The sequence below is a fragment of the Ichthyophthirius multifiliis genome (genome assembly GCF_000220395.1).
Source record: "Ichthyophthirius multifiliis unplaced genomic scaffold scaff_1120509250239, whole genome shotgun sequence".
Lineage (NCBI taxonomy): Eukaryota > Ciliophora > Oligohymenophorea > Hymenostomatida > Ichthyophthirius > Ichthyophthirius multifiliis.
In genome coordinates, this window is record NW_004086952.1 from 795 (window position 1) to 13,288 (window position 12,494).

General features: G+C 17.0%; 4 protein-coding genes across 4 annotated transcripts, besides 15 other annotated features; 1 reads left to right on the plus strand and 3 right to left on the minus strand. All coding sequences in view use genetic code 6, as the record gives it.

Annotated features, from left to right (window-relative positions):
* Nucleotides 1-17: part of a microsatellite that runs on past the window's edge.
* A 993-nt stretch (nt 18-1,010) lies between these two features.
* Nucleotides 1,011-1,056: a microsatellite.
* Nucleotides 1,057-3,122: 2,066 nt separating this feature from the next.
* Nucleotides 3,123-3,162: a microsatellite.
* Nucleotides 3,163-3,308: 146 nt separating this feature from the next.
* Nucleotides 3,309-3,364: a microsatellite.
* Nucleotides 3,323-3,373: a microsatellite.
* Nucleotides 3,374-3,405: 32 nt separating this feature from the next.
* Nucleotides 3,406-3,492: a microsatellite.
* Nucleotides 3,457-3,502: a microsatellite.
* Nucleotides 3,503-3,648: 146 nt separating this feature from the next.
* On the minus strand, nt 3,649-5,097 carry IMG5_057970 (hypothetical protein; the record flags this gene model as incomplete). The annotated part of the gene is made up of 3 exons (XM_004037180.1): nt 3,649-3,710; nt 3,776-4,805; nt 4,859-5,097. The coding sequence occupies 3 exons, from the start codon at nt 5,095-5,097 to the stop codon at nt 3,651-3,653; spliced, it is 1,329 nt and encodes a 442-aa protein (XP_004037228.1). The 3' UTR covers nt 3,649-3,650.
* A 237-nt stretch (nt 5,098-5,334) lies between these two features.
* On the minus strand, nt 5,335-7,745 carry IMG5_057980 (hypothetical protein; the record flags this gene model as incomplete). The annotated part of the gene is made up of 5 exons (XM_004037181.1): nt 5,335-5,917; nt 5,974-6,461; nt 6,508-6,792; nt 6,844-6,893; nt 7,553-7,745. The coding sequence occupies 5 exons, from the start codon at nt 7,743-7,745 to the stop codon at nt 5,335-5,337; spliced, it is 1,599 nt and encodes a 532-aa protein (XP_004037229.1).
* Nucleotides 7,746-8,344: 599 nt separating this feature from the next.
* Nucleotides 8,345-8,396: a microsatellite.
* Nucleotides 8,397-8,407: 11 nt separating this feature from the next.
* On the plus strand, nt 8,408-9,064 carry IMG5_057990 (selenoprotein t, putative; the record flags this gene model as incomplete). The annotated part of the gene is made up of 1 exon (XM_004037182.1): nt 8,408-9,064. One exon carries the CDS (start codon nt 8,408-8,410, stop codon nt 9,062-9,064), a length of 657 nt encoding a protein of 218 aa, XP_004037230.1.
* Nucleotides 9,064-9,088: a microsatellite.
* A 370-nt stretch (nt 9,089-9,458) lies between these two features.
* IMG5_058000 (hypothetical protein) lies at nt 9,459-10,076 on the minus strand (the record flags this gene model as incomplete). The annotated part of the gene is made up of 1 exon (XM_004037183.1): nt 9,459-10,076. The coding sequence occupies one exon, from the start codon at nt 10,074-10,076 to the stop codon at nt 9,459-9,461; it is 618 nt and encodes a 205-aa protein (XP_004037231.1).
* Nucleotides 10,077-10,270: 194 nt separating this feature from the next.
* Nucleotides 10,271-10,304: a microsatellite.
* Nucleotides 10,305-10,434: 130 nt separating this feature from the next.
* Nucleotides 10,435-10,481: a microsatellite.
* An 838-nt stretch (nt 10,482-11,319) lies between these two features.
* Nucleotides 11,320-11,440: a microsatellite.
* Nucleotides 11,441-11,461: 21 nt separating this feature from the next.
* Nucleotides 11,462-11,557: a microsatellite.
* Nucleotides 11,558-11,883: 326 nt separating this feature from the next.
* Nucleotides 11,884-11,925: a microsatellite.
* A 306-nt stretch (nt 11,926-12,231) lies between these two features.
* Nucleotides 12,232-12,300: a microsatellite.
* The last annotated feature ends 194 nt before the right edge of the window (nt 12,301-12,494 follow it).

A 12,494-nucleotide genomic window follows, 5' to 3' on the forward strand; every position in this document is an offset into this window, starting at 1 on the left:
ATATATTATTTTATTTTTAAGTTTAAAATTAAAATTTTTAATACTTTTTTATTAATTAATTAAATATTAAATTAATTGATATTCTTTTTTTTATTTTACAATTTTAATATTTTTATAAATTATTATTAAAGTTTATATTTTATATATTTTCAATTTTAATAATGTTTATATAATATTAATGCTTCTCCTTCAATTGCAACTTAATTATCATAATTTATTTTTAATAGCTAAGTTTTTAATTTTAACTTTTTTGACTTTCCATTTATTTCTATCACTTCTATTTATCCTTCAACCTATTTTATATTAATTAAAATAATATTATAAAAAGTAATACCAATTCATTAAAATATACAGGTGCTTTAAATTTTAATGTCTAATTTAAATATATTGAATCTTTTAAAACACTTCCTATTATTTAAGAAAAATAGATCCAGTAAGCATACCGTGTACAACCCTTTATTTAAAAATACTTTTTTCTCCTTTATTTTTAAATATGTATAAATTTAAAATATTATTAGTTTTTTTATTTAACCTTCTTTTTCATCAATATGAATCGGATTTTTATCTCCAGAAATTTAGGAAAATAAAAATATTTCATCTTAAGTATATGTTCTTTATAGTTTCATATAATCTCCAATTTATATTTTAGTATGTAATACATCCTTTCATTTAAATTAAAAATAATTGAAAAATAAAAAACGAAATTTGCATTAAAATATGCATACAGGACATAATAATTTAGAAAAATTTTTACTTTAAATAAAAGTTAACATGAAAATATAATAATTTTTTGCTTAATAAAATAAATAACAATTATTTTTATTAAAAATCTTTTGTAAAAAAATTTATCTAAATATTTAATTATTATTATTTTTATAAATTATAAAAAAAATATTTATTTTTAAAATAATTAATTTATTGAAATAATTAAAGAAATAAGATTTATATATAAAAGTTTTGATTTATATTAATATTTAAAAAAAAAAATTATTTTATTTTATTTAATATTTAAATAAATAAACTTTATAAAATAATAATATTTATAATATTAAATAAAAAATAATTATGATTTTTTTATATATTTATAAAAGAATTTTAATAAATATTATAATCAAATAAAAATTATTTTATTTAATACATCAGAAAATAATTTAAAGATATTAAATATTCTCATAATTATTTAATAAATTAATATATATTATGTAAATTATTATTTATACTTATTAATTTTTAAAAAAAAATTAATTAAAAATATTTAAATATTTTATTTAACTTTAATTTATTAATTAATTTTTTTATATTAAATTAGAAGTTTACATTTAAAAAAATAAATTATACAAATAACATATTTTTTAATAATTTAAACAATTTTATAATATATATTTAATAAGCATAAAATTTTCTTACATTAATTTATCATTATTTATTTACTAATTTTTTTATTTTTGTTCTTAAATTGATGAAAATAAAATTAATTTATATTAAAATAAAATATTAAATTTATATAATATGTATTTTTTAAAATAAATATTGTCATTATAGAAATTTGATATTAACATTATTATTTTTTATTTAACAATAATTTTAAATCTTATTAAATAATCAGAATTTTATATTATAAACGACTGAAATAAACCTTCATATTTTTAAAGAATTATAATTAATAAAAAATATACAAAATACTTTAATTTTCATTTATTCTTAAATATATAATTTAATAACATTTTATTTCTTACAATAATATTTTAATTTATATAATTATAATTTATATATTAATATCTTTAATATTTATTTATATTTTTTCTTTTAATTTATAAAAATGCTCATGCGGGATTATTATGAAAACGATTATATTTATAAATACTATCCGAAAATAAACGTTGAATAATTTAATTAAGATATGTATTCAGAATAAAAGGGTAAACTACATTTAGTGACATATACATAAGACAATTATAAATAAGAAAAAAATAATTTATCAACTAATTTTCTAATAAGTCTATTTTTTTTAAGTTCTGCTTGCGGATCTATTTTTTTTTTTAATAAAATGCCAATTTTCAAAAGAGTTAGAAATATATAATTATAATTTTTATTAAAAGCATTATTAATCATATTGCCTTTTGAAATTTGTGTTAATTTTAATAGGCTAAGAAGTGAAAATAATATTAAAAAAATTTATGAATAAAATTTTGATAAATACAAAAGATATAAACAAACAGGAAATATAAAAGAATTAAATTAAGATATTAAGTTTTCTTTAAAATTCGATCAGTTTTGATGAAAAAAAAAATTAAAAAATAAAATAAAAAATTGATATTGATTTAAAAATAAATTTATATTTACAATAATTTATTTGATATTTATCTATAATATATTATTATTAGAAATTTTTTGTCTTTTTAATTTATTGCTTGTATAACATATAATAAAAATTACGAATTATTTTTTGTTTAAAAAAATTAATTTAAATTTTGAAGAAAATTAAAAATTAATTTTTTATAATGCAGACAAAATAACATATTAATTGAGATATTTTTTTAAGAGTTAATTTTTAAAATTCAAGAACATTTTAAATTATAATTTTTTTAAACTGATAACATAAGAATTTTATTTACTTTTAAGGTAATATCAAATAAATATGTTTAAATTAGTAATAATTGATATAAATAAATGCAAATTATTAGTTAATTAACAAAAATAATAATTTTAATTTACTATACTCAATAAAAAAAATGGTTTTTATTCATATTTCTCACATTTTTTTTGTTTTTATTAAGTTTTTTTTAAAAAAATGAAAATTATTTCCAAAAAAGTAGCATATTTTTTTATATTATTTTATTAAATTTAATTAATTAATAAAAAGAAAGTCTTCATTATTTCTTATTAAATGAGTTTTTAAAATAAAATTTTTAATAAGTTAAAAATAAATAATAACAAAAAGTAATATATAAATAAAATCACATTTTTATTAAATTTTTAGATGTTTGTTTATTATTATATTGATAAATTTTTTCTACCTTTTATTGGATTTTTGTTTTTTAGGAAGTACAAAATAATATTAAAATTATTTTAAGTAATATTTATATTTTTATATTATAATTTAAGTTTTTATTTAATTAAAAATAATATTTTTATTAATATTATAATATTTGTTAAAATATTTTTTTGTTTTCAATAATAATAATTTAATTATTTTTTGAATAATTTCTTAAATAATATAGATAAAATTCATATAACTTATAAAAATTGATTTTATATTTTAAATAAAATATTTTAAAAACATTAATTTTTTATCATTCCTAAATAAATAAATAGATTTTTATATATAATATTTAAATTGTTTATCTATATAATATATTAAATATTCATCTATTTATTAATAAAGAGAAATTTTCAATAAACATGTAATAAATTTTTATAATTTAACAAATATATCATTTAATATATTTTAATTAATTATTAAAAATTATATTTATTAAATATTTATATTTACTTAAAATTTTAAAAGCTTATATTTTTATAATTAATCTTCTAAAGAATAAATACTAATATATATATTTAAACTTATTTTTGAATTTTTATAAAAAGTAAATTTAAAAACAAATATAAAAATTTCATTTAAAAAAAAAATATATATTTATGGAAAATAATCAATATTCAGGCATTTCTTCTTCGACAAAAATTGCTTCAAATTTCTTATCAGCTTCAACCTTTTTTTTAAAAAAAAAAATATTGCAAAAAAAATAATTTTGAAAAATTATTAATAAAAAAATACAGTATTATTATTAAAATCATAATAAGTCTACATTGGCTTTTTTATACTTTCTCCGAACTTAATTACTTTATCTAATAATTCTTATAAAGTATAGCTATATTTATATACTGGTTAAACATTTTAAATAGGATAAGTTTTGTCGCAATCAATAATTGGATTTAATAATTCAAATTTCGCTTTTTCTCCCAAAAAATGTTTACTTTCTCCTATAGAACTAGCTATTCCAGCACCAAATCCTTTTATTTTTCCTTTCTCGTAACATGCTCCGAACTCTAATGTGAACCAGTATAAATTTCCTAATTTTTTCAATTAAGTTGGTGATGCTCCTAAAGATAAAAGTCCTATTTCATGACTAATATCGGCTACTAGAGGGTCACAAAACATTGGAATATGTCCCAAAACTTCATGTACAATATCTGGTTCTGGAGTATATTCAGGAGTAGCATGATGTCTAATATATTATGTCGAAAAAAAGACTCTATGTGCCAATGCATTAAGAAATTCTCTTTAAGATAATATTCCAGCAGCTGGTTTTATCCTAAAATTAGTCTTAGATTAAAGATAAGAATCCAAATCACATAATTAAGGAATTTATTTATTAATCATCAATGTACTTTCTAGCTCTCTTTTATACTTCAAGTAACTTTCAGTACATATTTTTTCATGAAAAGGGTCTAATTTTTCGTATATATATCGCCACGTTTGATTTTCTTAATCAGTGTATTTTAATATTGGAATTTTTTCACCAAATACATAATCTTTAGTATAATTAGCTATAAAATTTCGCCTTTTTCGATATACTTCGTCTGAAAATTAAGGATGGTCCTTATTATTTTCCTCTTTGACTACCATTAATTAATTTCCTATATATTTAACTTCTTCTAATGTTCTAGGATACCAAGGTACTTTAGGAAGTTAATCAGAAAACCAGACATTATCAAATCTTTATTCTAAATCTATAAATGCTTATTTTACTGCTTAATCATTTTATTATCCTTTAAATGAAATAATAAAAAGCACATCTTAATGTCTATTTGTATTTATAATTTTATTTATTTTATATATATAATAAAAATATTTTACTTTCCTTTTATGTTTAGTTTCTTGGATTCTATATATGATAAATTTATACGATTTTGTTAAAATATTTCCAAAAGATATTTTAAGCTACCTGGATAATCACGAGTTTTGATAAATAATACTTCTACAGGATTATATATGAAGTGTTTTTTATAAACATGAACCTCATTTGTTGTTGAAAAAGATTATTTTGTAAGTTTTTGATATAGAAATCGATTTTTTAAGGTTTTAAATATATTCATTTTTGCTTTTTTATGGATTAATTATAAATATTTATAATATTAATTTTTTCAAGAAAAAAAAAACTTATATAGAAATTAATTATATTTCATAAGAAGATTATATTTTATAAATTTATGTAATAAGTAATTTTTTTATAAATTTTTTTTATTATTGTTTTGATATTGCTAATATTATATTTTTTTTTAAATTTATAAAAAAAATTATATTTTTAATTTTTATAATTCTTTTTTAAAAAATCAATAAATTTTAAAATCAACTTAAATATTTTCTTAATTTTAAATAATTAATTAATAATAATTTTCTTTAATTTTTAAAAATTAACACTTAACTTTTCCACAATCCCATTTAACTCCATTTTAATAATAAAACTCTTCATTTAAATAAATTTCCGTATTTTTTCCTTAACAACTCTTACTATTTTCATAAAAAAACGAAAGCATAAATTTTCCATTTTGACCATCAAACTCCGTATAAATAGGTTTTCCACATATTTTATACGCATAAGTTCTTGACAAAGCTTTTACTTTTAAACTATTTAAATTCCCAAAATTATCATAAAAGCTCTCCACAGTACCTGGTCTAGATTAAGTAGTGATATCTCCATAATATTTAAATTACCAATAAGCCCAAGAATGGAAGTTTTATTCGGAATTTTTTACCACGCTTTCTATTTCTTAAAAGGCCTTTGTAGAATTACTCAAAGCTCCAAATTCAGTTAAAAAACCGCCTACTTTTAATCCTTTGAATTCTTTAAATTTTCCTTTAAAAATAATATTATCTAATCCTTCACAAATATAATTATTTAAAGGATCTCCTTCTCTATTATAATTATAAATACATATAAAAATTAAAAATTAAATAAAAGCATATATTACTTCGAAATAAAAGGGCAATAAATATGATAAGAATAAACTTCTCTATCTAAATATTCATCTCCTCCAACATTATGAATAAACCCAAGATTTAGTATATCAGATGAGGCAGATTCATAGAAAAGTAAGGATTAATCATCATATTTCCTGATTTCCTAATGTACTTTATTATATAAAGGCAAAAGATACAAATTATTGGAATTTAATGTTTTCAAGAAAACCGAATAAACTGAACTTCCAAAAGGCTCATTTATTATTTCATAGCCAATAACATTTGTCTCGTTTTTATAAAAATTAGCGACAAAACCCCACATTTAGGCGAAAGAATCAGCAATTCCATCTTCGTTTGTTAAAAATCTCTAAAAGTTATTTTATACATCAAATGAGGCATAATATAAACCAAATTCATGTTTCAAACAGTCTTCTCTTTTGGGAATTCCTTTTTCGTCTTTTTCTAATTTAAATGGTAATGGATACGGGAAATTTGTAATCTTATTTTTTATTTTATTATTTTTTAAAAAAAATTAATTTTTTTACTTTAATTGCCCAATCAGGAAAACCTTCTCCACATGTTTTTTAAGATAATAAGTCTTAATGCGCATCTAATAAAACTCTAATGTTATATTATTCACATTTTTTTATTATTTTTTATAATTATTGTAGATATGTTATGTTGTATTATCCTCTTAATGGTTCTACTCCTTCCCAAGCTAAATGAAGTCTAACTAAGTTAAATCCCCATTTTTGAAGATTCAAAAGATCTATGTCAGATAGGGAATCATTTGGATGGAAATTATCGAATTAAGGGTAAAAAGGGAATTGCTTATTATTATTATTTATATAAATATAAATAAATGAATAATAATACTTTACTTTGTAAACAACATTAACTCCATGGTATATTGTATATCTGTTATTTTCATCTTTTAATAATTAATTTTTTTTATCAACTTTAATTTATTCACAATAATATATATTTAATATTAATATAAAGACTGAAATAATTAGTTTCATTTTTAGATTTTTATTACTTTATAAATAAAAATATTGTAGTAATATTTATTTACTTTATAACTAAAAATGAATTTAGTTCGTAAATAAATAAAAAGTAATTCTAAATAAAATTTTAAATCAAAAAATAAATGAAAATAAGTAATTAAAGTATGTTTTTTTAATTTAATAATTTTCCAAATAAATATTAATTTTATTAAAATTAAATATAAATATTTTATATGAAAAATAAAAAAAAAAAATTTTAATTTTCATTATTCATCAAATCCAGATAAATCCCCACAAGTTACAAAAGAAAAATATTTGCTTTTTACTTCCTTACCTTCTTATTCTTATTCTTTTATTTAATTTCCTTAATAAAAAGTATATAAACTCTATCCTAAATTAATCTAAGGCGGATCAAAGTCTAAACAAACAAGAAAATTCTCTACACTAGACTATCTCGAACTTTTAGGTTTTACGACATAAACACTTTTAAAAAAAAGCTTAAACTGCGAATATAGAAATTTAATATCGCTTCCTTTAAATATTTTAGCGATAAAAATTCCCTTTAAATTTAATGTCTCCTTACAAATATTTAAAGCTGCAACCATTAATTAAGATTATAAATATTAGTCCATATCATGAAACCCAGTTACATCAGGAGCTCCATCATCAACTATTAAATCAGCTTTTTTACCTTTAAAATTTTTTAATATTTCATTCACTGTTACTTATTTAGTTATATCTCCTTGTAATATTAATACATTTTCAATATTAGCCATTTCTTAAAGATCTACTGATATAATATTTATTTCATCATTATTACTTTTACTTAATAATTTATATAATAAAGAATTTCGTTTTTTTTTTTTACAATATTCCTTTTTCGGATAATTTTTTTTAAATGACTTAACTCCATGAACCTGGAGCTGCACATAAATCTATAACTCGATTTGCATTTTCGAATATACCAAATACTTCATCTATTTATAATAATTTATATGCTGAACGTGCCCTAAAACAATCTTCTTTTGCTTTTCTATAATATATATCCTTTTTTATTTTTATTTTTTTAAATTCATTATATATTATAAAAATTTTTTTTCAATTTGTATTTCACATTTTTTTTTTTTAATAAAATTTATGAGAATTTTGAATGAATTTTTTGAATTTTATGTATTTGTTTATATACGTTTTTTGAATAAGAAATATTTTTTTGTACTCGCTTATCTTGTGTAAATTTGCCCATTTTTCTTTCTTTTCTTTTTTAATTCTTAAAATAACTATTAAATAATTAAAAATAATGTATATAAAATTATTTATATATTTTGTTTATATTTTAATACAAAAAAATCTCAATATAAATTTAGGAAATTGCGAGATAAAAAAATTAAACAAAAAAATTATAAAAAAATAAATAAATAAATATATAATATAAAAAAAAATGTCCAAATAAACAGTCGAAAAATTCGTATTTTAACTATTTATAGTCCTCTTAATATTTGACGTCTCAACCAACGTATTTTTGGCAAAAACGCCTATTCAGAAAGAACCCAAAGAGACTCCTTAAAATCCGCAAAATGAGGAATAACCTGAGTAATTCGAAAACGTCAAAAACACCACAGACAACGACGAAGAAAATTTTTAAAAATTCAAAAACCAACGATCAACCTTAAACTTGTAAATTTAATACTGTAAATCACACCAAAAAACATTCGATGAAATATAGAACTATATTAAAACTGAATATCCCAGTATATTTTTAGAAGGATTCGAATATCCATTATCCCCTATTTAAAATTTATTAAGTAAATTTGTTAATAATATTCATTGGATTGTTTTAGTGTTTAATCTTTTCGGAGACAGAATTTTCGGAATGCTCAATATGAATTACCCAAAATGGTATTTACTTATGAAAAACCATAAAATGTAAACTGTTATTGGAGTTATTATGGTCACTTAGCTTTTAGGGTCTATAGTAGGAAAAAGTGATGCTTTTGAAATTTATGTAGATGGAAATAATGTCTATAGTAAACTTAATACTGGAATTTTACCTACTTTAAATGCTATTGATGATATTGTTTAAAGAAACAATGTATGAAAAAAAAAAAAAAAAAAAAAAAAAGTCTTTTTTTTTCTCTATTAAATATATTTTTTTTTAAAAAAATACTAATTTAAAATTTAAAAATTTATATTATTTTTAATAAAAAAAATTTATAAAAATTTTATATTACAAAAAATAAAAATTTAAAAATATAAAAAAATATTTTTATTCATTTTTTTTTTTTAATTAATAAACACATAAACCTTTTATTGGACAAATATCGCACAAAGGTTTTATTGGTTTACAAATAAGTTACCCAAATCCAACTAAAACTCCATTAATATTACTCCATTCATCCTTAGGGACACATTTTTCCAATTATATCCTTGTTTATTCTGGGTTTTTAGTACTTACCCATTCTAATCGATTACTAATTCTATGCATATGAGTATCAACAGCAATTCCTTATGTTTTTTTATTGTGCAATTTATAAAAATAAATGTGCAACTTTGGGTCCTATTCCTTTAATTTATATTAAGTCTTCATATTTATCTGGCACTTATCCTTAAAATTATTCAGTAATAATTTTTGCGGCATTTTTGATAAAAGTAGCTTTTTTTTAATTAAAATTTACTTCCTGTATTATCTATAAAATTTAACTTTCAGACATTTAGTTTATTTTCTAAATTGTGATTTTATTTTTTTCAACTTTTTTCATTACTTAATCAGTTATTTCATCTTTTGTTTATACACTTAATAAAATAGAAATCAACAATTAAAATTAAAAATCGTTCTAAGGTAAAGATATGTCTCCTTATTATTGAGCTCCTAATAAATCTACAGGAGTTTAGTTGTTTTTTTAACGAAATGCCTTTATTTTTTCATATAATTCTACTTAAAATTAAGGATATTTTTTCTTTTTTTCTAATTGTTTTTTTTGGCTTTCACATGGAATCTCAGTTGCTGTCTTTTCACTTGAATATTCGATTTTTTTTGGGCTTTTCTTATATTTATTTGGCTTGTATGTGTGATATTTACAAAATTCGTCTATATTTAAAGGCTTGTTCATTTTTATTATTTTAAGAAAATTTTATTTTATAATATTTAATATGAACATAAATTATAAATATTATTAAAATAGTAATTATAAAAAAGATTAGTTAATAAATAAGAATATAATAATTTTATTATTAAATATTAAAAATTATTTAAAAAAATATAAATAACTAAGATATAAATTTATATTTTTTAAATATAAAAAAGATATATATAAATATATATATATATATATATATATTTTTTTTTTAATAATTATAAAAAAATATTAATAATCATAGAAAATAAAAAGATAACTTAATTTCTTTTATATTTAATATATTAAAATATAACTGCAAGAATATCTTTAATCAAGATAGTGTCTAAAAATCTATATCTTATTCATTTTTTTAAATATATTTATTTTATTTTTTCAAATTTAAACTTTTTCTATTAAAATGTGTACAAGATTAAATATTAAATTAATTCTTTTTATTTATTTATTTATTATCTTATTCCAAAAAATAGCTATTTAAACTATAATGTTTTTATAAAATATTGTGCCATTATTATTAAGAGTTCATATTTAAATTAAAATCTATACTTTTTCTTTAAGAATATTCATTTCTTTTTTTCTTTTTCTTATATTCTAAAATATTCCAAATTTTCAACTTTTCTTTCCAACATAAATTAAATAGTTTATAATAAAAAAACGATATTTGAATAAAATTAAAAATAAAAACAAGAACAAGGAAAATTATTGTATATTATATATTAACTTTTAATTTAATTTAATATAAAAAATATTTTTATTTTTATACTTAAATAAGGCAGGAAATTTTTATTTTATTCGACAGTTCCTGAATTAAGAAGTTTTCTTTTTTTTAACAAAAAATTAAATATTAAAATAAATTAAAAAAATTTACATTTTTTTAACTAAAAATATAAATATAATTACAAAACAAATAATGCTAATTAATAAAAGGAAACATTAAATTATTTAGGTAAAATTTTAACACAAATATTTAAATGAAATCAGCCTATTTTTTTATTTAATTTAATAAAATGAAAAAAAATACTCTATTTAATATTATATATCTTATTGATAGAAATAAAGACATATTTCACATTAAGCATTTTAATAATATGAATATTTTTATTAAATCCAATTTTTCAAACAAATTTCATGTACAAATTATGATCCTCTACATTAACAAGGTTATATCAATTTTCCATTTTATTCTAAACATATTTTGCATCATAATTAATTTTTTGGATTTTAAGATTATTAAGATTTTTAGAATTTTTAGGATTTTTATGATTTTTAAGATTTTTAGGATTTTTAGGATTTTTAAGATTATTAAAATTTTTAAGACTTTTAAGATTTTTAAGAATTTTCAGAATCTTATGATTTAATAGATTATAATTATTATTACTATTATTATTATTATTATTATTATTATTATTATTATTATTATTATTATTATTATTTTTATGTTTATATGTATTATTATTTTTTTTATTTCTTTTATTAAAATATTATTTCATTTTTTTCAAGTATTACGTTTTCAATATCATTAGCTTGTTCTTTATTATTAGTTGCACATATATTTTCATATTATTATGTTATATTAATATTACCTTCTGATTCTTCTTAGTTAAATTAATTATTTATTTTAGTAGTTATGTAATAGTCATTTAATGTTATTTATTTATGTCTGTTTAATGGATATAAATATGAAATTTAGCCATCTATTGTATTTTTTAAATCATCATTTTTTCTATTATTTTTATTCAATGTCAAGTTTATTACATTTTCTTCAGATTCTAAATACAATTACTTTTTTTTATTAAGTTTTTTATTTTATAAATTTTTAATTTTAAAGTTTCCGATTGAAAAGCTATTATTAATTTCTTGTAAATAATTTTTTTTAAATTTTGAGGATAAATACTCTATATTTAATTTTCACTTTGATTTTTTTCTTATTATTATATAATTTCGTCTTTTATATAATCTTAAATTTGATTTTTTTTTATAAAAAATATTTTTCTTGTAGATTGTTATTATACAAAATTATTCATTTTTATTTTTTGTAATTAAATTTAATTTATTTAATTTATTAAATTATTTTTGGTATATTAATCAATATTAAAAATATATATTTTATTTAATTTTATTAAAAAATAAATAAATATAATTATATTATATATTTATATTTATTAAACATTTTTTTATTAAATATATATTAATTAAATATTCATTAGTTTTGAAATTTAGTTATTTATTACTTGAAATCATAAAAACTAGTATTTTCTTGAAAAAGAAATAATTATTATTAGTTTTTTCCCAAAATATTTTATAAAATTTTATTAATAAAAATATTTTCATAATCACTCTATCTAATAAAAACTATTTAATATTTTTCAATAAAGGCAGGAATGTAAACTAACC